We start from the raw sequence: 27129 nt of genomic DNA on the forward strand, positions 1-27129 counted from the left end.
CACTGCCCTATTACCATCACACTGCGCTACTATCATCACACTGCCCTATTACCATCACACTGCTCAACTATCATCACACAGCCCTATTACCATCACACAGCACTATTACCATCACACAGCCCTATTACCATCACACTGCCCTATTACCATCACACAGCCCTATTACCATAACACTGCCCTACCCTATTACCATCACACTGCCCTACCCCATTACCATCACACTGCCCTATTTCCATCACACTGCACTACCTTTGGCCTGTCTATTACCTATATAGTTAATTACTTTTGGCTAGAGCTCAGATATGCCCTGAGGGCAGTAGAGACCCATGTAGAGAAAGCATGCAGGACCAAAGCCTGGATAGATACACACACCTTCAGATCAGACACTGCAGGGACTACTAGAGCATGTTCACAGCCAACACACTCACTGCCACACCCTGAACATTACATGTAAGACTGTTTTCAACCTGTTTTCTGTCCCTGAATCACATTCTGTTGGATGTTTCTCACACATAGATTTTCATATAGTGTTTTGGCTAATCTTCGACTGCGTAGTGAGCTATCTATCTAGGCCAACTAGCTGTGGAAGAAGAGAAAATGTAAAGTGGGAGGTTGCCAACTTCAAACATGTCTTGGCTTTCTTCTTGTGGCCACTTGCTTTCTGTCTCATCATGTTGTGGCGCTGTGATGAATTTTATCATGGTTTATGTGTGGTAGGGAGCATGAGATAAAAGTATATTTTTATTCAGTTCTTTTTCATCCATTTTATATTTCACACTACTCGATGTGATGCTGTCTGCTCGCTGTAGGTGGAAGGTGGTGGTTGCCTAGGTGACAGACAGGAAGCACACACACACAGACACACACGGTTAACCATCTCCCCTCCCCTCCTCTTTGTGTGGCATGGCACTTGTGGAATGGGGTGTGTGTGTGTGTGTGTGTGTGTGTGTGTGTGTGTGTGTGTGTGTGTGTGTGTGTGTGTGTGTGTGTGTGTGTGTGTGTGTGTGTGTGTGTGTGTGTGTGTGTGTGTGTGTGTGTGTGTGTGTGTGTGTGTGTGTGTGTGTGTGTGTGTGTGTGTGTGTGTGTGTGTGTGTGTGTGTGTGTGTATTCCCTTACAGCCAGGCGCTATGATGGGATCATGCCCAAGGCTGGCGGATTTGTCTTGCTTTACATTCTCCACACAGAGAGAGAGTGAGACCATGAATAGCCATCCCATCTGACAGTGTCCAGGCGGGATCATAGCAGCACTAATACCTCCCCCAGGAGAACATACGACGGCAGATCAGTCAGTGTCAATCGGCTGAAATTGCTCCTGGAGTCACAGATCTGTCACTGCTTTTGAACCAACTCCTATTCCCGCTGCATGCAAAGTAGTGTCAGTGGCAGAGACAGAGACTGAAATGGAGCTCGCTCACGCTGCTGGAAATGACCGCTTTGCCTCAGACAGTGTCAGATGAAAGCTGAAATTATTATAATTTCCCTTTTGTAGTTTATTATTGCTCTATACCTGAACAGATAATGGTAAAATGCTGCCTGAACAAAGAAGCTAATTGGTAGGAAGCTTGCCCATTGAGAAGATAACGGTCCCTCTCTCTAGACAATTATGGCCGTTGTATAGAATTGTCCTTTAGCTACCTGTTATTGGTCCTATTTTTACAATATGGAAATATTATAATATGAAAACCAATTGGTATTATATCTAGGTGGAAGATGAATACAACGCAAGCTCCACTACATATACAGTGTCATTCAATACCAGGTGGAAATGAAGAGAGAATACGGAGGGAGGGGGATGGGGATGGTTCTGTACAGTGGCTCCAGGGACTGGTCTTTACACTGTGCTACTCTGATGATCAACTCTCTCTCTTTCTCTCTCTTTCTTTCTTCCTCTACATCTCTTTTTCTTTTTTTACAGGGGTACCAGCGATCAAACCACTTCATAGCCACCCAAGGTGAGTGCCATTGGAATCAATAACTGTATTCTGTGTGTGTACTGTATGTATGTATGTGCATGCGCAACCATGCCTCCCAGTTGTTGATGTTAAAATAATGATTTGAATTATTAATGTGTAAACACCAGTGGAGGATGCTGAGAGGAGGACGGCTCATAATAATTGCTGGAACGGAGTAAATGGAATGTCATCAAACACACGGAAACCATCTCCAAGCTCTTTATCTCTCTCTCTCTCTCATCTCTCGCTCTCTCTCTCCCTGGTGGTGCACCAGTCTAAGGCACTGCATCTCAGTGCTAGAGGTGTCACTACAGACCTGGTTTGATTCCAGGCTGTATCACAACCGGCTGTGATTGGGACTCCCATAGGGCGGCACACAATTGGCCCAGTGTCGTGCGGGTTAGGGCTTGGCCGGGGTAGGCAGTCATTGTAAATAAGAATATGTGCTTAACTGAGTTGCCTAGTTAAATAAAGGTTTAAAAAAATCTAATCTCTCGCACTCTCTCTCATCTCTCTTCTCTCGCTCCTATCTCTTTTTCTCTCTCTCTCTCCTCTCTCGCTCCTATCTGTTTTTCTCTCTCATCTCTCGCTCGTATCTCTCTCTCTCATCTCTCGCTCGTATCTCTTTCTCGCTCCTATCTCTCGCTCGTATCTCTTTCTCTCTCGCGCCTATCTCTCGCTCGTATCGCTTTCTCTCTCACTCCTATCTCTCGCTCGTATCTCTTTCTCTCTCGCTCCTATCTCTCGCTCGTATCTCTTTCTCTCTCGCTCCTATCTCTCGCTCGTATCTCTTTCTCTCTCGCTCCTATCTCTCGCTCGTATCTCTTTCTCTCTCGCTCCTATCTCTCGCTCGTATCTCTTTCTCTCTCGCTCGTATCTCTTTCTCTCTCACTCCTATCTCTTTCTCTCTCGCTCCTATCTCTTTCTCGCTCCTATCTCTCGCTCCTATCTCTCGCTCCTCTCTCTCTCTCTCTCTCTCTCTCTCTCTCTCTCTCTCTCTCTCTCTCTCTCTCTCTCTCTCTCTTTCTCTCTCTCTCTCTCTCGTATCTCTTTCTCTCTCTCTCCTATCTCTTGCTCGTATCTCTTTCTCTCTCTCCTATCTCTCGCTCATATCTCTCTCTCTCCTATCTCTCGCTCATATCTCTCTCTCTCTCCTATCTCTCGCTCGTGTCTCTCTCTCCTATCTCTCGCTCGTGTCTCTCTCTCCTATCTCTCGCTCGTATCTCTTTCTAATAATAAATAATATAATAATAATATATGCCATTTAGCAGACGCTTTTATCCAAAGCGACTTACAGTCATGTGTGCATACATTCTACGTATGGGTGGTCCCGGGGATCGAACCCACTACCCTGGCGTTACAAGCGCCATGCTCTACCAACTGAGCTACAGAAGGACCACACTTTCTCTCTCTCCTATCTCTCGCTCGTATCTCTTTCTCTCTCTCCTATCTCTCTCCTATCTCTCGCTCGTATTTCTTTCTCTCTCGCTCCTATCTCTCGCTCATATCTCTTTCTCTCTCGCTCCTATCTCTCGCTCATATATCTCTCCCTCGTATCTCTTTCTCTCTCGCTCCTATCTCTCGCTCGTATCTCTTTCTCTCTCGCTCCTATCTCTCGCTCGTATCTCTTTCTCTCTCGCTCCTATCTCTCGCTCCTATATCTCTCACTCCTATCTCTCTCTCTCTCATCTCTTTCTCTGTCTATCGCTCCTCTCGCTCCTATCTCTCTCTCTCTCTCTCTCTCTCTCTCTCTCTCTCTCTCTCTCTCTCTCTCTCTCTCTCTCTCTCTCTCTCTCTCTCTCTCTCACACACAAGCATACATTCACACACTGTCTGGTTTTCCATCACGTTCTGTAGCTGGGTAAATGTTCCTACAACCTCAACACCACTTCTCTCTACTGTTAGTCACATGTACCTGTACATAGGCCAACCGAGTCTGAATATGTTACAGCACATAGCTGTAGCTCTCTGTGAAGTCTCTATGTGTCTCTCCTCCCCTACGTCTGTGCGTAGTTCTGCTACTCCCTCAAGTCAGGACCTAGAACATGGACCCCCCCCCCCACACACACACACAGAGAGATATATAATTTATTCTTCCTTAGCTCTGATCTTATTAGTTTAGTATGTGATTCCCCTCTGGTGTCTTTCCCTCTTTCTTTTTGGTCCCAATTCCCACCACTCCACACAAGGAAGATTTCAGTTCACTTGCTCTTCTTAAACCTCTCTGTCTTTCTCTTGCTCTTGCTCTTTTTCTGTCTCTCTCTCTCTTTCTCTCTCTCTTTCTCTTTCTCTCTCTCTCTCTCTTTTTCTCACTCTCACACACACAAATACTTATACAGTCTACACACGTTTATGCATACATATTACATAGCCACTGGCATACACAAATGTGTCTCTGTTCTCTTACTGAGGCAGACTGAATACATTTTAGAATGCATGGTAAAAAAGAAGCCAGGAGGCCAGATGAGGTTGACTACCACAGTGTGCCTTCAGAAAGTATTCATGTCCCTTGACTTATTCCACATTTTGTTGTGTTAAAGTCTGAATTCAATTTTTTTTTTGCTCACTCATCTACACATTGTACCCCATAACAAAGTGAAACATGCTTTTAGAATCTTTAGCAAATGTATTGAAAATTATATACAGAAATATGTAATTTACATAAGTATTCACACCCCTGAGTCGCTTACAACTGTGAGTTTTTTGGGGTAAGTCTGTAAGAGAATTGCACACTTGGATTGTACAATAGTTGCCCATTATTCTTTAAAAAAATCTTCAATCTCTGAAGTTGATTGTTGATCATTGCAAGACAGACATGTTCAAGTCTTGCTGTAGATTTTCAACTGATTTAAGTCACAACTGTCACTAGGCCACTCAGGAACATTCAAGGTCGTCTTGGTAAGCAACTCCAGTGTTGATTTGGTCTTGTGTTTAGGTTATTGTCCTGCTGAAAGGTAAATTTGTCTCTCAGTAACTGTTGGAAGCAGACTGAACCAGGTTTTCCTCAAGGATTTTACCTGCTTATAGCTGTATTCCATTTCTTTTTATTCTAAAAAACCTCCCTAGTCCTTGCCGATGAAAAGCATACTCCAACACGATGCAGCCATCACCATGCTTGAAAATATACTGAACAAAAACACAAGTACAAATGTAAAGTTTTGGTCCCATGTTTCACGAGCTGAAATAAAAGATCCCAGAAATGTTCCAGACGCACAAAAATATCATTTCTCTCAAATGTTGTGCACAAATTTGATTACAATGCCAAGATAATCCATCCACGGTTGTGGCAAATCAAGAACCTGATTAAACAGCATAATCATTACACGGGTACCCCTTTTGCTGGGGACAATAAATGGCCACTCTAAAATGTGCAGGTTTGTCACACAACACAATGCCAAGTTTTGAGGAAGCATGCAATTGGCATGATGACTGCAGGAATGTCCACCAAAGCAGTTGCCAAAGATTTTAATGTAGCTTTCTTTACCATAAGCCGCCTTCGTTTGTTTTAGCGAATTTGGCAGCATGTCCAACCGGCCTCACAACCACAGAATACTTGTAAGGAAGCCAGCCCAGTACCTCCATATCCGGCTTCTTCACCTGCGTGATCGTCTGAGACCAGCCACAGCTGATGAAACTGGGTTTGCAAAACCAAATATTTTTTTGCATAAACTGTCAGAAACCGTCTCAGGGAATATCATCTGCATGCACGTTGTCCTCACTAGGGTCTTGACCTGACGGCAGTGTGACGTCGCAACCGACTTCAGTGGGCAAATGCTCACCTTCGATGGCCACTAGCACACTGGAGAAGACTGCTCTTCATGAATGAATCCCGGTTTCAACTGTACCGGGCAGATGACAATGAGCTTACCGTGAATGTCATTGTGTGGGCGAGCTGTTTGCTAATGACAACTTTGTGAACAGAGTGACCCATGGTGGTGTTGAGTTTATGGTATGGGCAGGCAGTCAGGCATAAGCTACAAACACAATTGCATTTTAGTGTTGGCAATTTGAATGCATGTAGATTCCGTGATGAAATCCTGAGGCCCCTTATCGTGCCATTCATCCACAGCCATCACCTGAAAGCTGTCAATGTCCCAGTTCTTCCATGGCCTGCATACTCACCAGACATATGACCCATTGAGCATGGTTGGAATGCTCTGGATTGACCGCATGTTCCAGTTCCCGCCAATATCCAGCAACTTTGCACAGCTAATGAAAGGGAGGGAGACAACATTCCACAGGCCACAATCAACAGCCTGATTACCTATGCGAAGGAGATGGGTTTCGCTGCATGAGGCAAATGGTGGTCACATCAGATACTGACTGGTTTTCTGATCCACACCCCTATTCTTTTTAAGGTATCTGTGACCAACAGATACATATTTGTTATCCCAGTCATGTGAAATTCATAGATTAGTGGCACAAATTCATAGATTAGTGGAATTTATTTAAATTGACAGATTTCCTTATATGAACTGTATATCTTTGTTCAGTATATATAAAGAGTGGTATGCAGTGATGTGTTGTGTTGGATTTGTGCCAAACAAATAACACTTTGTATTCATGACAAAAAGTTCATTTCTTTGCCTTGTTGCAAACAGGATGCATGTTTTGTAATATTTGTAATTCTTTTCACGCGGTCATTTAGGTTAGTATTGTGGAGAAATTATAATGTCGTTGATCCATCCTCAGTTTTCTCATATCGCAACTATTAAACTCTTTAAAATCACCATTGGCCTCATGGTGAAATTCCTGAGCGGTTTCCTTCCTCTCCGGCAACTGAGTTATGAAGGATGCCTGTATCTTTCTGGTGACTGGGTGTGTTGATACACCATCCAAAGTGTAATTTATAATAACTTCACCATGCTCATGTGACTCGCCACCTGGATGTAGCAAAAGTTGTGTTATTTTTACATTGGATAAAAGTAGAGACTCAGAGCTACAAAATGGTATATCATACACTACAGTTGAGGAACAATGGGAATGTAATTCTGCTTTGACAAAGTTGATCAACTAAACTCTCTTTTTTTTAAATCGCCTTTGAATGTTTTGCTATCTAGTGAAGAGCTCTTCTTTGTCTACACCCATTCAGCATGGTTTACACCCTCACCATAAGCTTTAGCCCCACCCATCTTATTTCGCTCTCGAAGCGCGCACTTGACGCTTGATTTGTTTACCTCTGGATAGCATGAAAACAGCCTAAACAGCTCTGCGGGCGACAATTTCATTACGCTTTTTTTGCAGACATTTACTGACACCGGCCATATTCATCGGGTGTTGCACACACGTCACGTAACGTTAGCTAATGAGCTAGTGCTGGGAGCTAACCAACCATGTTCAATGTAAGCTAACTAGAACAGCAAATGGCTCTGGGAAATGAATGATAACATCAGCTAGGGAGCCAGGCAGCTAACATTAGCTAGCTAACAGTACACTTTAGCTTGAAATTAAACCACTTTCTGTCAAAATTAGAGAGCGTGTAATATCTGAAAATGTAGCTAGCTGACACTACACTATCTTACCTGTATACATCATTGAGCATGGACATGTCTCCCTGACAGGAATGCCATGCCACGGTTGCCCTTAGTTTGAAGATGTAATCTGGAGACAGGTGTTTCCTCTGTCTCTTTAGATATCATACTCTAATTCCACTGATTTCAAAACTTGATCCTCCAGAAAGTGGACAGCCACACTTATGCAGCTCCACTACACAACACATTTAAAAATGTAGACCAATCCGAACTCCTCTCTCGAAATATTCAGCCCACTCATTATCTCAGCCAATCATGGCTAGTGGGAAGGTTGCTTGACCAACACATTTAACAATTTTATTCATATTTACAGATGGCACACACGTTTCTTTTATGGCACATTCAAGAAGGCATTTCTGCCAAAGAAAATGCTTTTAGATTAAAAATATATATTTTTTAACGTTCAAACGGCTCAACATATGCCTATTTTCCTGAATAGGGTCACATATTTAGCACCTGCTTTTTTTTTGCACATCTATTCGCTGCTGCCCTTTGCAAGGCATTGAAGAACATCCCTGGTCTTTGAATCTGTGCTTGAAATTCACTACTCGATTGAGGGACCTTACAGATAATTGTATGTGTGGGGTACGGAGATGGGGTAGTCATTCAAAAATCATGTTAACCGCTATTATTGAACACAGACTGAGTACATGCAACTTATTATGCAATTTGTTATGCACATTTTTACTCCTGAACGTATTTTGGCTTGCCATAACAAAGGGGTTGAATACTTATTGACTCAAGACATTCCAGCTTTAACATTTTTTATAATTTCAAAATTTTGCTCCAAACAAAATTTGACTTTGACGTTATAGGTTACTTTGTGTCGATCAGTGACACACAATCTCAATTTAATCCATTTTAAATTCAGTCTGCAACACAAAAATACTTTCTGAAGGCACTGTAGGTATATACTGTATGTATAGGTGTGTGTGTAGGCAGGTGCCTGGAGCGAAACTGGTGTCCAAGGGTGAGGTGGAGGGGGTAGTGGAGGAGTGTTGCTCTGAAGCCCTGTGTCCACACAGCAACATTACGCTGAGCATACAGATGTGCCCTGGGAGGATGCACCGTTATCTATCACTTCTCTGACAGCCTCTGGCCCTCAGTGAGGAGTGCTGCTGGAAATGAAACAACATGTCGTCATATTAATAATACAGTAGACACTACGTGGGGGCTAGGTGCTAGGCATCTCAAGTAGGATCCACTGTGGAGGCTTCATGTTAAGGCAAACTGTGAAAAACACTGCGGAAACAACAACCGCCTTGGTTGTATTTGATCATATGGCTTATTTATAAGAGACAAAGCGAAGGAGAGAGGGGGTGGAACAACGAGGGAAACAAAGTGAATGCAAAATAGCTATGATAACTGAACATGAGTGATCAAGAATGACCTTCTCCTTGACAACGGTCTTATCTATGCTAACTACAGCACCATAGTAGGCCCCTGGAAACAGATTGAATGAATGCATTGTGCGTGCAGAGATAACCAAGGTTGGAATGTGTTTTCATCATCAAAAGCCATGATACACCCTAACATTAGCTCTCAACACAAATAATATGTCATTTATGAACGTAAAATGATCAGATACCCACCAGAGAGGTATGATATACTGTATGGATGGGTATGTTTATCATTAAAGCCATGGTATTTGTTCACCCTTACATTATCTATGGTATGACATAGAGGCATGTGATATGATCAAGCTCACCGTATAATGCAATCAACTGCCAATGCGTGCCGAGGAGCTGAGATTTGTGTCGCTCCTCGCCGGAGAAAGAAGACAGTGATGGCGCTTGTTGTTTGCACAACAGCTGTGGATTTGTGAGCGTATTGAAATGACATTCTACCAGCAGACGCTAGGAGAGCAGAGAGAGGAAAGAGAGGAGAGGAGAGCCATGGTTCATAAAATGACACACTGTTACTTTCGTCTCTGGCATGGTTTCTACCAGCCCGACCCTGATGGTTATCCCTGCTATTTCTACTGATTTATGATCCCATTTCTCCTCCCTATATCCCTTCCTTTTATGCTCCTACTCCACCTCTTTCTGTCTTTCCTCCTGTCTTCCACCGCCTCCCCTTTCTCTCCTTGTCCTCTCCTTGTCCTCCTCCTACTCCCCCTCCACCTCCTCCTCTCTTCCCCCTCAGGTCCCAAACAGGAGATGATCTACGACTTCTGGAGGATGGTGTGGCAGGAGAATTGCTTCAGTATTGTCATGATCACTAAACTGGTCGAAGTGGGCAGGGTAGGATTATCTTTCTGTGCCTTTGTGGGCTCACTCTTTGCATAGGACAATATAAGAACTACCAGCGGAATGATCTAGCTTTGTATAATAAGTCTACAACCCAGTGGGCAAAACTGGTTGAAATGACAACCAGATTACAACCATTAATTCTTCCACCTTTTCTAGATGTAAACAAGAAATATAGATGATTGTCATGGGCTACTGTATTGTATTGATTGTTCTCTTGAACTGGCTGTTGACCCTGATTAAAGTCCAAATGTTCTGTGTGTGTTCAGATGAAGTGCTGTAAGTACTGGCCCGAGGACAGTGAACTCTATGGAGACATCAAGATCACACTGCTGAAAACGGAAACACTGGCCGAGTACACCGTCCGCACCTTTGCTATGGAGCGGGTGAGCGAATAGTCTATGTCCTTCTATCTAACAAATAAAAAATGGTTTGGATATGTATTGGCCCCTGGGATCACATCCAATTTGAGTGTTTTGTTTAATCTTTGTTCACACAGCCTTTATAGAGGCATTGATATCTTAACAAATAATGAACCATTTTAATATGCACGTTTGAATAGAGATGTCTAAATACATGTCCTACTGTGTCAACTGTAGGTGTCTGTTTGCTGATAATGATTTTCATTGGACCTTCTGTATTTTCCTCTCCAGAGGGGCTACCCAGCCAAACATGAGGTGTGTCAGTTCCACTTCACCTCCTGGCCAGAGCATGGTGTTCCCTACCACGCCACAGGCCTGCTGGCCTTCCTACGCCGGGTCAAGGCTTCCACACCCCCCGACGCTGGGCCCGTGGTTGTCCACTGCAGGTAACAAAACCATCTTACATCACATCCTGTCTCTGAGTGATGCAGTGTGGCTCTTTATTTTATACTTATCGTTTTTGGTGTAGCTTAGCCTATAGATGGTCTCTCGCTCCTGAGCTTATACCCTCACCTCTTTGACCTTGTTTACCTCTAACCCCTGACATCTCTGTGTGTTAGTACGTGAGCATGCAGCACAGTCTGCAGCATGTCATGCTGGATATGACCTCTAACCTCCAACTCCTAACCCCTGACCTCTCTCCTCCGTGTCAGTATGGGAGCAGGCAGAACAGGCTGCTACATCGTACTGGATGTCATGCTGGATATGGCAGAGTGTGAGGGAGTGGTGGACATCTACAACTGTGTCAAGACCCTCTGCTCCAGACGCATCAACATGATACAGACAGAGGTAAGAATATACTCTGTATATCAGGGATGCCCAAACCTTCTCCTGCAGGCTTTCCCTCCAACCCTAATCTAACACACATATTATCTGATGACCATGATCAGTTTCAGGTATGTTAGCACAGGGTTGGAGCATAACCATGCATAAACAATATCTCCCAAGGAGGTGGGTTGACCTCCCCGGCAGTATATGGTATACTATATAGAGGACCTCGCACTTACATCTGATAACATTGATGTTGAATGTCTTTTCATAGAAATGTCCTCCTGTTCATTTTTTTGTGGTAAAAAAGTGGTAAATGAATGCATTTATCGGCCGCCCATTTCTGACGTTGGTAATTTAATTGATATCCTTGCATCGACCTTGGATTAATCATTTATTTTCAAAAATGTATTTCACCTTTATTTAACCAGGTTGGCTAGTTGAGAACAAGTTCTCATTTACAACTGCGACCTGGCCAAGTTAAAGCAAAGCAGCGCAACACAAACACCACACAGAGTTACACATGGAATAAACAAACATACAGTCAATAACACAATAGAGAAAAAAGTCTATATACAGTGTGTGCAAATAAGGTAAGATAAGGGAGGTAAGGCAATAAATAGGCCGTAGTGGCGAAATAATTACAATTTAGCAATTAAACACTGGAGTGATGGATGTGCAGTAGAGATACTGGGGCGCAAAGGAGCAAACACATAAATAACAGTATGGGGATGAGGGAGTTGGATGGGCTATTTACAGATGGGCTATGTAGAGGTGCATGGATCTGTGAGCTGCTCTGACAGCTGGTGCTTAAAGTTAGTGAGGGAGATATGGGTCTCCAGCTTCAGTGATTTTTGCAGTTATTTCCAGTCATTGGCAGCAGAGAACTGAATATCTTGGAGTTTTAATTGATGACAGCCTCTCTTTTAAATTGCATATTCAACAACTTACAAAACAATTGAAGCTGAAATTGGGATTTTATTTTAGGAATAAGGCCTGTTTTTCTTTTGAAGCCAGAAGGAGGCTAGTGTCAGCTACATGTATGCCTTTACTAGACTATGGGGATATTTTATATATGAATGCTTCCGCTCAGTGTTTGAGATCAATTGACACTCTTTACCATGGCACTTTGAGATCTATTTTAAACTGCAAAACTGCACTTTGTATACCAGGGTTGGCTCAGTCACTGGTATACTTTTATTTACCAAGCCATTTTGGGTTTACTACCTTTTTATTTGTGCATTTTTATTGTTCAGAAATGTGGTGGGTACTCTCTTCGTTTGCTGGACTTTATCCTGCTAACTGTTCCGAATGTCCGATCTGAATTTGGTAAAGGGGCTTTCATGTACTCTGCACCATCATCTTGGAACACCTTACAAAATACTTTTAAACTGGAAGAACTTGTCCCAATTGGTGTTTTTAAATCACTGATGAAGGATTTTGAGGCTGATTCCCTGACCTGTCAATGTTTTTAATTTGCTATTTTATGCTCTTGTGAATTCAATGGTTTTTACTAGATTACTTGTAGTTTTTCATGTTGTCTGTCTGTAATTTTTTTGTGTTGACTTGGTGCTGCCTATCTTGGCCAGCTTTAAATCATACCAAAGGCTAGCTTTTTCAAACAGAAATTTGCATTCTGCAGCACAAACTCCAAAAAGTTCTGGGACACTGTAAAGTCCATGGAGAATAAGAGAACCTTCTCCCAGCAGCCCACTGCACCGAGGCTAAAAAACACTGTCACCACCGATACATCCACAATAATTGAGAATTTCAATAAGCATTTTTCTACAGCTGGCCATGCTTTCCTACTGGGCACTGGTCAACAGGCCTAAGCCTCCCCCCATTTCTCCTTCATCCAAATCCAGATAGCTGATGTTCTGAAAGAGCTGCAAAATCTGGACCCCTACAACTCAGCAGGGCTAGACAATCTGGACCCTCTCTTTCTATAATTATCAGCCGAAATTGTTGCAACCCTTATTACTAGCCTGTTCAACCTCTCTTCCGTATCGTGTGAGATCCCCAAAGATTGGAAAGCTGCCACGGTCATCCCCCTCTTCAAAGGGGGAGACACTCTAGACCCAAACTGCTACAGACCTATATCTATCCTACCCTGCTTTTCTAAGGTCTTCGAAAGCCAAGTTAACAAACAGATCACCGACCATTTCATATCCCACCTTACCTTCTCCGCTATGCAATCTGGTTTCCGAGCTGGTCATGGGTGCAACTCAGCCACGCTTAAGGTCCTAAACGATATCATAATCGCCTCGCCTGGTTCACCAACTACTTCTCAGACAGAGTTCAGTGTGTCACATCGGAGTGCCTGTTATCCGGACCTCTGGCAGTCTTTATGGGGGTGCCACAGGGTTCAATTCTCAGGCCGACTCTTTTCTCTGTATACATCAATGATGTCGCACTTGCTGCTGATGATTCTCTGATCCACCTATACGCAGACGACACAATTCTGTATACTTCTGGCCCCTCTTTGGACACTGTGTTAACTAACTCCAGACTGGCTTCAATGCCATACAACTCTCTGCACAATTGGTGGCTGACTAAATACTTTTTTTGCCCCACTGTACACTGATTTATAAGGCCATATTGGGTAAAATGCCATTTTATCTCTGTTCTTTTTTAGTCAGGTCAGTAAATAAATATCAATGATGGTTCCATTCTGATTTGCTTCTAATAGTACCAAAAATTAGAACAGGTCATGGTAGAAATAGTTTTAGTTGCTTAGCACCGTGGTCCTGGAATTCTCTCCTGAACATTTTAAAATGTGATGATCTAGTTTTGTTGATGGAGTTTAAACACTTGATCGATGTATATATCATAGAAGAGTGTAATTGTTTTCAGGCCAGCTGTTTTTAGACAAGATGTTTGTGTTTTTTAAAATGTAAAATGTTTGTTGTACTGTATGTGTGTTTATAGTTTTGTTTAATGTTGTGTTAGTGTAAGTTGTGTTGTCTGAAACATTCTTCCCCCTGCTGCTATTGGACCAGGTCTCCCTGTATAAATAAAGGTAAAATTAAAAATTAAAAAATCGGTTCCTAACTTCCCTGAAAAGTTGCATATCGCGGGGGCTATTTGATGCTGATACCGTACGCCACAGGATGTTTTTTTTGCTTGTCAAGGTCAGTCAGGTCTGGAGAGAACCACGGGCTATATCTGTTCCTGGCTCATTTTTTTTAATGGGGCATGTTTATTTAAGATTGTGAGGAAAGCACTTTTGAAGAATAACCAGGCATTTTCTACCGACAGAATGAGGTATAATAATGAAGATAAAATGTGTTTTATTTTGGGTGATTACAACATAAACATTTACATTTAACATTTTACATTTACATTTAAGTCATTTAGCAGACGCTCTTATCCAGAGCGACTTACAAATTGGTGCATTCACCTTATGACATCCAGTGGAACAGTCACTTTACAATAGTGCATCTAAATCTTAAAGGGGGGGGGTGAGAGGGATTACTTATCCTATCCTAGGTATTCCTTAAAGAGGTGGGGTTTCAGGTGTCTCCGGAAGGTGGTGATTGACTGACCCGCTGTCCTGGCGTCGTGAGGGAGTTTGTTCCACCATTGGGGGGCCAGAGCAGCGAACAGTTTTGACTGGGCTGAGCGGGAGCTGTACTTCCTCAGTGGTAGGGAGGAGAGCAGGCCAGAGGTGGATGAACGCAGTGCCCTTGTTTGGGTGTAGGGCCTGATCAGAGCCTGGAGGTACTGAGGTGCTGTTCCCCTCACAGCTCCGTAGGCAAGCACCATGGTATTGTAGCGGATGCGAGCTTCAACTGGAAGCCAGTGGAGAGAGCGGAGGAGCGGGGTGACGTGAGAGAACTTGGGAAGGTTCAACACCAGACGGGCTGCGGCGTTCTGGATGAGTTGTAGGGGTTTAATGGCACAGGCAGGGAGCCCAGCCAACATAAACATGTTTAAAAGTGGGAAGCACTAACTGAAATTACTTTTTTGAATAGTTTATACGGCAGCTATCTGTATTCCCTCGTCTATAAGCCCACCAGAGAGACCAGTTCATCTGTATTCCCTCGTCTATAAGCCCACCAGAGAGACCAGTTCATCTGTATTCCCTCGTCTATAAGCCCACCAGAGTGACCAGTTCATCTGTATTCCCTCGTCTATAAGCCCACCAGAGAGACCAGTTCATCTGCATTCCCTCGTCTATAAGCCCACCAGAGTGACCAGTTCATCTGCATTCCCTCATCTATAAGCCCACCAGAGAGACCAGTTCATCTGTATTCCCTCGTCTATAAGCCCACCAGAGAGACCAGTTCATCTGTATTCCCCCGTCTATAAGCCCACCAGAGAGACCAGTTCATCTGCATTCCCTCGTCTATAAGCCCACCAGAGTGACCAGTTAATCTGTATTCCCTCGTCTATAAGCCCACCAGAGAGACCAGTTCATCTGTATTCCCTCGTCTATAAGCCCACCAGAGAGACCAGTTCATCTGTATTCCCTCGTCTATAAGCCCACCAGAGAGACCAGTTCATCTGTATTCCCTCGTCTATAAGCCCACCAGAGAGACCAGTTCATCTGTATTCCCCCGTCTATAAGCCCACCAGAGAGACCAGTTCATCTGCATTCCCTCGTCTATAAGCCCACCAGAGAGACCAGTTCATCTGTATTCCCCCGTCTATAAGCCCACCAGAGAGACCAGTTCATCTGTATTCCCCCATCTATAAGCCCACCAAAGAGACCAGTTCATCTGCATTCCCTCGTCTATAAGCCCACCAGAGAGACCAGTTCATCTGTATTCCCTCGTCTATAAGCCCACCAGAGAGACCAGTTCATCTGTATTCCCTCGTCTATAAGCCCACCAGAGAGACCAGTTCATCTGTATTCCCTCGTCTATAAGCCCACCAGAGAGACCAGTTCATCTGTATTCCCTCGTCTATAAGCCCACCAGAGAGACCAGTTCATCTGTATTTCCCCGTCTATAAGCCCACCAGAGTGACCAGTTCATCTGTATTCCCTCGTCTATAAACCCACCAGAGAGACCAGTTCATCTGTATTCCCTCGTCTATAAGCCCACCAGAGAGACCAGTTCATCTGACACTCTTATTGATCATATTTGTACAAATTATTTGAATAATGTGGCTAATACAGGTAGGTATACTTTATAATGACCTCTCTGACCATTTTCCAATTTTCCACTTCTCTTTGGGAGCTGGAAATGAACAGATGGGTATGATTAGCAGCATTAAGGGTAGAATATTTAACAAAAGTAATTGTGAGCACTTTAAGATGTTGTTTGATGATATTTCAAGCCGATGTGGAGTCTGCTTACCAGACTTTTCTCACATTTTTCAATTCTGTATTTCACCACTGCTTTCCCTTAGTTAAATCATGTAAGAGAGCAGCAGAGGGGTTCTGGAATCTCTGGTTTCCAACCGGTCTCACAAAAATAAGTAGTTGTATAAATAGTGTCTCACAAAGCCCTTTCTCCTGAATTCTGCACATTAGAAAAAGTATAAGAGAACATTTACTCACCTTTGTCTATCAAATTCCAAGAATCCTTAAATAATATATAGTCAACTTGGAAAATCATCTATCAACTGTTGAATAGGAAAAAGGCATCTACAACTATTCCTTCTCAATGTATTGTTGGAAATAAGACCTATAGTGAACCTGATGTTATTTCGTGTGAAATGAATAACTTTTTGTGAATGTGAGTTCCTCTGACAAAGAAAATTGAGAAAACTGAAGGAAATCCCTTGGATTACATTAAGGGACATTTCCCTTCTCTGCTTCAGTTTGAGCTTCCTGATGTGATGGAGCTAATTGGTAACTTATAGATATCAGCAGTAGGTCATGATGAGTTTGGAGCCTGGAATAAGTGTCTTCCTCGATTACAGAGCCTCCAACATATATATTTACCAAATCAATGCAAACTGGTATTATTCCTAAAGATTTGAAAATGTCCAAAGTTATTCCAGATAATTTAGAAACTATCACGCAACATCTGTACTACCATGTTCTTCAAAAATCATAGAAAAATTGGTGTTTAAGAGAATGTTGAAACATTTAAATCAGCACTGTATTCTACATGAGAACAAATATACATTTCGTAAAAACAATTTCACAGATATGAATAGCTCTTTTGCAACTTGTAGATGAAGTCTTTGCAGCCCTGAACAACAATGAATACGCTCTTGTCATCTTTTTAGATTTATCGAAAGCATTTGACAGGGTTTATCATGAAATATGACTTTCTAAATTGCATTATTACAGTTTTCATGATTATACATATAAACTCAGCAAAAAAAAGAAACGGCCCTTTATCAGGACCCTGTCATTCAAAGACAATTCGTAAAATTCCAAATAACTTCACAGATCTTCATTGTAAAGGGTTTAACTGTTTCCCATGCTTGTTCAATGAACCATAAACAATTAATGAACATGCACCTGTGGAACGGTCGTTAAGATACTAACAGCTTACAGACGGTAGGCAATTAAGGTCACAGTTATGAAAACTTAGGACACTAAAGAGGCCTTTCTACTGACTCTGGAAAAACACCAAAAGAAAGATGCCCAGGGTCCCTGCTCATCTGCATGAACATTCCTTAGGCATGCTGCAAGGAGGCATGTTGGATCGGAGGGTGAGGGTTAGGGCCAATCCCCCCCAGAAATGTCTGGGAACTTGCAGGTGCCTTGGTGGAAGAGTGGGGTAACATCTCACAGCAAGAATTGCCAAATCTGGTGCAGTCCATGAGGAGGAGATGCACTGCAGTACTTAATGCAGCTGGTGGCCACACCAGATACTGACTGTTACTTTTGATTTTTATCCCCCCTTTGTTCAGAAATACATTATTCAATTTCTATTAGTCACATGTCTGTGGAACCTGTTCAGTTTATGTCTCAGTTGTTGAATCTTATGTTCATACAAATATTTACAAATGTTCAGTTTGCTGAAAATAAACGCAGTTGACAGTGAGAGGATGTTTCTTTGTTTAATTGGTTATATAGTTATGATTATGGTAGAGAACAATGTCTTCATGCAGACAGCTATGCATCTACCAGGGCCAAGATATCCTGTGGTGTGTCACAGGATTTGATAATTGGACCTTTGTTATTCCTAATCTATAACAATGGCCATGCTGCTGTGTCTTCTACCTTCCCCTTGTGTTTGCTGATGATACCAACTTGATTTAATCACCCCAGAATTTTGACTCACTAATTAATGAAGCCAACTCAGGCCACATTTTCTGAATGGCACCAGATTACAAATGATCAAAATCCAACTTTATTGTATTCACTAGTAATAACTAGTAATAAGAAATATTGTTTAAAAAAAAGCCAGAATCTCAGTTGGTGGGAATGAAATTGAACAAGTCACATCCACTAGATTCCTCAGAGTTCGAATTGATGAAAAGTTATCCTGGAAAGATCATATTAAACTTGCCTGTAGCAAAGTGATGACATCTGTTGGAAAAATCATCAGAAAAATGTGTGGTTTGGTTCATCAGGCTTGCTTCCTAACTGAAATCAAATCAAATCCAACTTTATCACACGCACCGAATACAACAAGTGTAGACTTTACCTTGAAATGCTTACTGACAGGCCCTTAACCAACAGTGAAGTTCAAGAAGAAGAAAATATTTACCAAGTAGACTAAAATAAAAAGTAACACAATAAGAATAACAATAATGAGGGTATATACAGGGGCACCGGTACCGAGTTAGAGTGCGGGGTTACAGGCTAGTTGAGGTAATCTGTACATGGAGGTCGGGGCGAAGTGACTATGCATAGGTAACAAACAAACAAACAGCGAACAGCAGTTTCCAAAAGGGAGGGGGTGGCAATGTAAATTGTCCGGTGAAGATTTTATGAATTGTTCAGCAGTCATGGCTTGGGGGTAGAAGCTATTGAGGAGCCTTTTGGTCCGCTCCAGGACCACTCCGGTACCACTTGCCGTGCGGTATCAGAGAAAACAGTCTATAAATTGGGTGAATGGAGTCTCCAACAATTTTATGGGCTTTCCTCTGACACGCCTATTATATAGGTCCTGGATGGCAGGAAGCTTGGCCCCAGTGATGTACTGGGCCGTTCACACTACCCTCTGTAGCGCCTTATGGTCAGATGCCGAGCAGTTGCATGATACTCTCGATGGTGCAGCTGTATAATCTTTTGAGGATCTGGGGACCCATGCCAAATCTTTTCAGTCTCCTGAGGGGCAAAAGGTGTTGTCGTGCCCTCTGTCGCGCCCTCTTCTGTCTTGGTATGTTTGGACCATGATAGTTCGTTGGTGATGTGGACACCAAGGAACTTGAAGCTCTCGACCCGCTCCACTACAGCCTTGTCGATGTCAATGGGGGCCTGTTTGGCCCGCCTTTTCCTGTAGTCCACGATCAGCTCCTTAGTCTTGCTCACATTGGGGGAGAGGTTGTTGTCCTGGCACCACACTGCCAGTTCTCTGACCTCTTCCCTATAGGCCGTCTCATCGTTGTCGGTGATCAGGCCTACCACTGTTGTGTCATCATCAAACTTAATGATGGTGTTGGAGTTGTGTTTGACCACGCACTTGTGGGTGAACAGGGTATACAGGAGTATGGGTTTCCCTTTGTACTCCGTAATAGTTTTCAAGCCCTGCCACATCCGACGAGTGTCAGAGCCGGTGTAGTAGGATTCAATCTTAATCCTGTGTTGACGCTTTGCTTTTTTGATGGTTCATCCATCTGAGGGCATAGCAGGATTTTATGATTTCTTATAAACTTCCGGATTAGTCTTCCGTACCATGAAAGCGGCAGCTTGAGCTTTAAGCTCAATGCGGATGTTGCCTGTAATCCATGGTTTCTGGTTGGGGATACGACGTCATCGATGCACTTATTGATGAAGCCGATGACTGAGGTGGTGTATTCCTCAATGCCATTGGATGAATCCCGGAACACATTCCAGTCTGTGCTAGCAAAACAGTCCTGTAGTGTAGCATCAGCGTCATCTGACCACTTCCGTATTGAGCGAGTCAATGGTTCTTCCTGTTTTAGTTTTTGCTTGTATGCAGCAATCAGGAGAATATAATTATGGTCAGATTTGCCAAATGGAGGGCGGGGGAGAGCTTTGTATGCATGTCTGTGTGTGGAGCGAAGGTGGTCTGGATTTCTTCCCCCCTGGTTGCACATGTGACATGCTGGTAAAAATTTGGTAAAACTGATTTAAGTTTGCCTGCATTAAAGTCCCTGGCCACTATGTACGCCGCTTCTGGGTGAGCATCTTCTTCTTTGCTTATGGCCTTATAGAGTTAGGTTGTGTTTCGGAGGACGCATGACTCTCGACCTTCGTCTCTCCCGAGCCCGTATGGGAGTTGTAGCGATGAGACAAGATAGTAACTACAAAAAAAAAAACAATTGGATACTACAGAATTGCGGCGAAAAAAGGGGCTAAAAAAATATAAAATAAAATAAGTTACACAAAATGCAAAAAAACAAAACAAAATAGCACAATTGTTTAGGAGAATGTAAAACACCAGCCATGTTCTTCTGCACCATCTTTGCAATATACTATAGTTCTATAATATAGTTCTATACTATAGTTCTATACTATAGTTCTATACTATAGTTCTATATGCTATAATATACCAAACTCTATACTATTGTATAATTTACCATTATATAATTTACTCTAATATTGTCTGGGCCAGTACATATGCCTCCTACCTACAGAAATGACTCATCGTACAAAATAAATTAGCAAGACCTCTTCACCTCTTCTATTTACCTGGCTCCATCCAGGCTGTGATTGGGAGTCCCATAGGGCATTGCACAATTGGCCCAGCGTCGTCTGGGTTTGGCCTGGGTAAGCCGTCGTAAATAAGAATTTGTTCTTAACTGACTAACTAACTAACTTAACTCAATACCTTGTCTATTTGCGACATTAATGTACGCCAATTATGCACTTTTATCTATAAATGCTCATACCTCCCAGAAAGTTTACCTGGTCCCCCACTGCCACACCTCACATAGTCAATTCTCTATCAGATATAGAGGTACCATACGCTGGACTTCTTATCTTCACATTGCCAAAACATCATCATCCATCAATAACTTCAAGCGAAGACTGGGGGTCAGTCTGATGAACCAAACTACTCAGTAATCTCCTCCATAGCCAAACTCTCACACACTCACATGCACACCTGCACACATGCAGACACACATTTAAACACATTTATATTTTGTGATTACTGATCAATTTATTTCTGTTCTAACAATCTTTTCTTTTCTTTTTTTTACTGATATATTGTATTTCGTTTTTTTGTGGTGTGGTTTTCCTATAAGCCCTCGGGCTTCCAACCATACCTGCACACTATGTTATTTTTATTTGTGTATATCTGTATTGTCTTTCAGTTGTTTTCTTTGTTTCAAATAAATTATCAAATAAAAACGTAATGTTGTTATATCAACTAGGAAATATCAGGGATCAACCGAGGTAGATTATGATGTAGACTCCCTTTCCATGCCTGCTGAATGTGTCTGTACTGTTGTTTTGTCTTCAAATCTTACTGATGTTGCCGTTTTCAAACCTCACTTTGAAACCTGTTTACCAGTCTAATACGGCTATAATTAGATTCAATCGAGAAAGACTCTTTTTTGATGTGATGATCAAATAAAATATGCATCCTCATTAATGCTTTTTCAATTCAGGTCACTGATATTCTTTGTACTCCAAGATGTCAAAAAAAATGTACCAGCTAATTGCATTGAATAGACTAATATTTAGGCTATATAGCAGGGGTTGGGCATTTGGGATTTTGGCTCTTTTGATGTATGTTCTAACACCCTCTCCTTTTCCATTCTTTAGATTGTTAACGATTAGCAAAACAACATTTGTGTGTGGGCATAGCGATGTGATGAATGTTGACATTTCTAACAATTAGTCGACATTAACAACAGTAATCAAAGCCCAATGTTACCCCCCCCAAACCGCTAGCAATTATGGTTCTATTATCAAAACAAGATAAGAGGCGTTTCTTGTTAGTTTCTCAATCTCACTGTCTTGTCTCTACCTTCCTCCCCCATCCCCCCTTCCTCCCCCATCCCCCCTTCCTCCCCCCATCCCCCCCTTCCTCCCTCTCTCAGGAGCAGTATGTGTTCATCCATGACGCCATTCTGGAGGCCTGTCTGTGTGGGGAGACAGCTATACCAGTTATTGAGTTTCCTCTGACCTATAAGGAGATGCTGAGGGTTGACTCACAGAGCAACACCTCGCAGCTACGAGAGGAGTTCCAGGTTAGACTAGTAGGACGTTTTGTTTTAGCAACCAGAAACTATCTGACTAGATAACAACTGGGTTTGGACTTCTTTCCCATTACGTCTTGATGTAATGTTTTGTAAAGAAAATGGTTGAAGTTGATGTTTATTCTAACAGTGGAACACATTTCACATAATAATGATGTTATTCTAATATATGCCATTTAGCAGACGCTTTTATTCTCTTACTGGTACTAGTATTACTGGTGCAAACTTAGATCCACTAACTCTCACCAAAACACTAGTCATGGCACAGTACAGTACCATGGCCTTAGCTGTATTCATTGTCTATTGCAGCAGTCTGAGATTGTAAATGGCATATTTCTGTATATTACAGTAATTCCTATTTCTGTATGAGATTACTTTAGTTCATCTGACTAGATGGATCGTCCTCCTTTTCCATTTTATTGACACAAATCATTGGTGACCTTTACCATGCATAATTACAGCTACTTATCTCTTTCAGACCAGGCTATTGAATACATTCATGATGGTTATTATAGTCCAATGAAATATCCTCACTGAAATCAGACATTTACAATGCCTCCCAAATGGCACACTATTCCCTGTACAATGCACTAGTTTTGACCAGAGTCCTATTGCCCCTGGTCAAAAGTAGTACACTAAATAGGGAATAGGGTGACATTTAATTTCAGATTATAATTTAAACTAGTACTGTATCTGCAAGATGTAATCCTGATGCAATGTAAGTTAGTAATAATTATAATGCACCATTCATACAGTCAAACTTAATAGGGAGTTATTAAGTAACACAATACACAGCAAGCTTAAAATTCAGTTTAATTTCCCCTCGAATTTCAATTCCCAAAGCCTCATAATGTGCTTATTTATAATGCATGTGGTTTGCGATTAAACGTGTTTTTATCTTTTAAGCCCCTTCATAGTTTTTGACTGATGCTAAATGTGTTTGAAAGTTTTAGCCAGATGATGATTAGACATTTGTCTGTCTCTCTCTCTTTCCCTCTCTCACTCTCTCTCTTACTCTCTCTTTCTCTCTCTCTCTCTCTCTCTCTCTCTCTCTCTCTCTCTCTCTCTCTCTCTCTCTCTCTCTCTCTCTCTCTCTCTCTCTCTCTCTCTCTCTCGCTCTCTCTCTGTTTGTTTACTGTATCTGTCTGTCTCTCGCTGTGCCTCTCTCTCTGTTTGTTTACTGTATCTGTCTGTCTCTCACTCTGCCTCTCTCTCCGTTTGTTACTGTATCTGTCTGTCTCTCGCTCTGCCTCTCTCTCCGTTTGTTACTGTATCTGTCTGTCTCTCGCTCTGCTGTCTCTCTCTCCGTTTGTTACTGTATCTCTCTCCGTTTGTTACTGTATCTGTCTGTCTCTCGCTCTCGCTCTGCCTCTCTCTCCGTTTGTTACTGTATCTGTCTGTCTCTCGCTCTGCCTCTCTCTCCGTTTGTTACTGTATCTGTCTGTCTCTCGCTCTGCCTCTCTCCATTTGTTACTGTATCTGTCTGTCTCTCGCTCTGCCTCTCTCTCCGTTTGTTACTGTATCTGTCTGTCTCTCGCTCTCACTCTGCCTCTCTCTCCGTTTGTTACTGTATCTGTCTGTCTCTCGCTCTCACTCTGCCTCTCTCTCCGTTTGTTACTGTATCTGTCTGTCTCTCGCTCTCGCTCTGCCTCTCTCTCCGTTTGTTACTGTATCTGTCTGTCTCTCGCTCTGCCTCTCTCTCCGTTTGTTACTGTATCTGTCTGTCTCTCGCTCTCACTCTGCCTCTCTCTCCGTTTGTTACTGTATCTGTCTGTCTCTCGCTCTCACTCTGCCTCTCTCTCCGTTTGTTACTGTATCTGTCTGTCTCTCGCTCTGCCTCTCTCTCCATTTGTTACTGTATCTGTCTGTCTCTCACTCTGCCTCTCTCTCTGTTTCTTTACTGTATCTGTCTGTCTCTCGCTCTGCCTCTCTCTCCGTTTGTTACTGTATCTGTCTGTCTCTCGCTCTGCCTCTCTCTCCGTTTGTTACTGTATCTGTCTGTCTCTCGCTCTGCCTCTCTCTCCGTTTGTTACTGTATCTGTCTGTCTCTCGCTCTGCCTCTCTCTCCGTTTGTTACTGTATCTGTCTGTCTCTCACTCTCGCTCTGCCTCTCTCTCCGTTTGTTTACTGTATCTGTCTGTCTCTCACTCTGCCTCTCTCTCCGTTTGTTTACTGTATCTGTCTGTCTCTCACTCTGCCTCTCTCTCCGTTTGTTACTGTATCTGTCTGTCTCTCACTCTCGCTCTGCCTCTCTCTCCGTTTGTTACTGTATCTGTCTGTCTCTCACTCTCGCTCTGCCTCTCTCTCCGTTTGTTACTGTATCTGTCTGTCTCTCGCTCTGCCTCTCTCTCCGTTTGTTTCTGTATCTGTCTGTCTCTCGCTCTGCCTCTCTCTCCGTTTGTTACTGTATCTGTCTGTCTCTCGCTCTGCCTCTCTCTCCGTTTGTTACTGTATCTGTCTGTCTCTCACTCTCGCTCTGCCTCTCTCTCCGTTTGTTTACTGTATCTGTCTGTCTCTCACTCTGCCTCTCTCTCCGTTTGTTTACTGTATCTGTCTCTCTCTCGCTCTGCCTCTCTCTCCGTTTGTTACTGTATCTGTCTGTCTCTCACTCTGCCTCTCTCTCCGTTTGTTTACTGTATCTGTCTGTCTCTCACTCTGCCTCTCTCTCCGTTTGTTACTGTATCTGTCTGTCTCTCGCTCTGCCTCTCTCTCCGTTTGTTACTGTATCTGTCTGTCTCTCACTCTGCCTCTCTCTCCGTTTGTTACTGTATCTGTCTGTCTCTCACTCTCGCTCTGCCTCTCTCTCCGTTTGTTTACTGTATCTGTCTGTCTCTCACTCTCCTCTCTCTCCGTGTTTACCTCTCTCTCCGTTTGTTTACTGTATCTGTCTCTCTCTCGCTCTGCCTCTCTCTCCGTTTGTTACTGTATCTGTCTGTCTCTCACTCTGCCTCTCTCTCCGTTTGTTTACTGTATCTGTCTGTCTCTCACTCTGCCTCTCTCTCCGTTTGTTACTGTATCTGTCTGTCTCTCACTCTCGCTCTGCCTCTCTCTCCGTTTGTTACTGTCTCTCTCTGTTTATCACTGTCTCCCTGTCTCTGTCTGTCTCCATCATCCTCTTCTACCTTGTCTGTGCTCCTTCATCTCACCTTCTCTCTCCATCCCTTCCTCCTTCTCGCCAGACTTTGAACTCTGTGACCCCTCACCTGGACGTGGAGGAGTGCAGCGTGTCCCTGCTGCCTAGGAACCGTGAGAAGAACCGTAGCATGGACGTCCTGCCTCCCGACCGCGCCCTGGCCTTCCTGGTTACCACCGAGGGCGTTGCCGAGGGGAACAGCTACATCAACGCTGCTCTCACCGACAGCTTTCACCGACCCGCTGCCTTCGTGGTAACGCCACACCCGTTACCGGGAACCACGGCAGACTTCTGGAGGCTGGTCTATGACTATGGATGTACCTCAGTGGTGATGCTCAACCAGATCAACCAGTCCAACTCTGCCTGGGTGAGAAGAGGGGAGGTGAGGGGCTGAGGATGGAGGAAGGAAGGGGGGAGGGAATTGATGATACTGACTGACTGACTGACTGACTGAGCCCTGTGGCTATCCGGTACCGGTGAAATCGCTCATACTCATACTTGATGGGTCAAAAATGTACTCTGACCAATCCCATGTCATAGCTATCTAAAGCTGATTGCACTAACTGTAAGTCGCTCTGGATAAGAATGTCTTCTAAATGACTAAAATGTAAAAGTAATAGCAACCTGATTTATAGCCTTTGTGTAGATTAATTAATAGGATGATACATTTTTAGCCTGCTTGTCAGGGCATTACCACATCCATATCATTCTGTTCTCACCCCGTCTCTCCCTCATCTAGCATGTCACCTGTGTGTTTACTCATGTGTGGGTTTGTCGGTGGCCTTCTTATCTTTCACTTGTCACTGTGTCATGGTGCTGGGTTGGCTAACGTTTACACCATTGCTCTCATTTATAGCTAGCTGTCTCTCTCTTGTCAACTCTCACTCCTTCTGTCATTCCCTCTCGCTCTTTCTCCTCAACTCTCACTCCTTCTGTCATTCCCTCTCGCTCTTTCTCCTCAACTCTCTCTCCTTCTGTCATTCCCTCTCGTTCTTTCTCCTCATCTCTCTCTCCTTCTGTCATTCCCTCTCGCTCTTTCTCCTCAACTCTCTCCTTCTGTCATTCCCTCTCGCTCTTTCTCCTCAACTCTCACTCCTTCTGTCATTCCCTCTCGCTCTTTCTCCTCAACTCTCTCTCCTTCTGTCATTCCCTCTCGCTCTTTCTCCTCAACTCTCTCTCCTTCTGTCATTCCTTCTCGCTCTTTCTCCTCAACTCTCTCTCCTTCTGTCATTCCCTCTCGCTATTTCTCCACAACTCTCTCTCCTCCACTGACCCTTTCTCTCCTCTCTTTCTTTCTCCTTACTCTTCTCTTCTCTTGTTCTCCCTCCCGGTATCGTCTCTGTCTATCTCTGCTATCCTTCTCTGCCATGTCTTAATTGATCTCTTTTCCCCCACTCTCTCTCTCTCTCTCTCTCCCCCCCCCATCTCCTCTGTCTTCTTTCTTTCTCATCCACCGCTCCCTCCTTCCCTTTCTCTCTCTACCAGTAGATTAACAGTGCACCCCAGTCATTTGTGCTACCTGTCTCTGTGTGTAAATATTCATCTCTCCCTTTGCCCCTGTCACCTCGTTAATACCTCTCTGTCAACGTGACAGGACATTATCGCTACCTTGTTCCTCCCCTGGGCCTTCTGCCGCCCCCCTACCTTCCCTCCCCCTTCCTGTCACATCTAACACTGTTAGCATGTTAACACTACACTCCCCCGTGTTTCCCTCCCTCCCTCCCTCCTTCCCTTCCTGCTCCCTTCTCTGTCCCCCTCGCTGCCACAGCTATCACTGTTAGCAATTTAACACTACACTCCCCAGTGTCTCCATCCCTCCGTTCCTCC

General features: G+C 43.4%; 1 protein-coding gene across 14 annotated transcripts in view; it reads left to right on the forward strand.

Annotated features, from left to right (window-relative positions):
- Nucleotides 1-27129, forward strand: part of LOC124043374 (receptor-type tyrosine-protein phosphatase U-like) — a 323408-nt gene that overhangs the window by 284081 nt on the left and 12198 nt on the right. For 7 of the 14 annotated variants that reach the window (XM_046361930.1, XM_046361939.1, XM_046361933.1 and 4 more), the window contains 7 exons: nucleotides 1916-1952; nucleotides 9629-9726; nucleotides 10002-10118; nucleotides 10386-10540; nucleotides 10808-10943; nucleotides 22011-22160; nucleotides 25349-25684. In XM_046361930.1, the coding sequence (XP_046217886.1) occupies nucleotides 1916-1952; nucleotides 9629-9726; nucleotides 10002-10118; nucleotides 10386-10540; nucleotides 10808-10943; nucleotides 22011-22160; nucleotides 25349-25684 (1029 nt within the window). The remainder of the gene's footprint in view (nucleotides 1-1915; nucleotides 1953-9628; nucleotides 9727-10001; nucleotides 10119-10385; nucleotides 10541-10807; nucleotides 10944-22010; nucleotides 22161-25348; nucleotides 25685-27129) is intronic. The other 7 variants (XM_046361932.1, XM_046361940.1, XM_046361941.1 and 4 more) reach the window with 1 other exon arrangement.

This window comes from Oncorhynchus gorbuscha, linkage group LG09 (genome assembly GCF_021184085.1).
Source record: "Oncorhynchus gorbuscha isolate QuinsamMale2020 ecotype Even-year linkage group LG09, OgorEven_v1.0, whole genome shotgun sequence".
Taxonomy (NCBI): domain Eukaryota; kingdom Metazoa; phylum Chordata; class Actinopteri; order Salmoniformes; family Salmonidae; genus Oncorhynchus; species Oncorhynchus gorbuscha.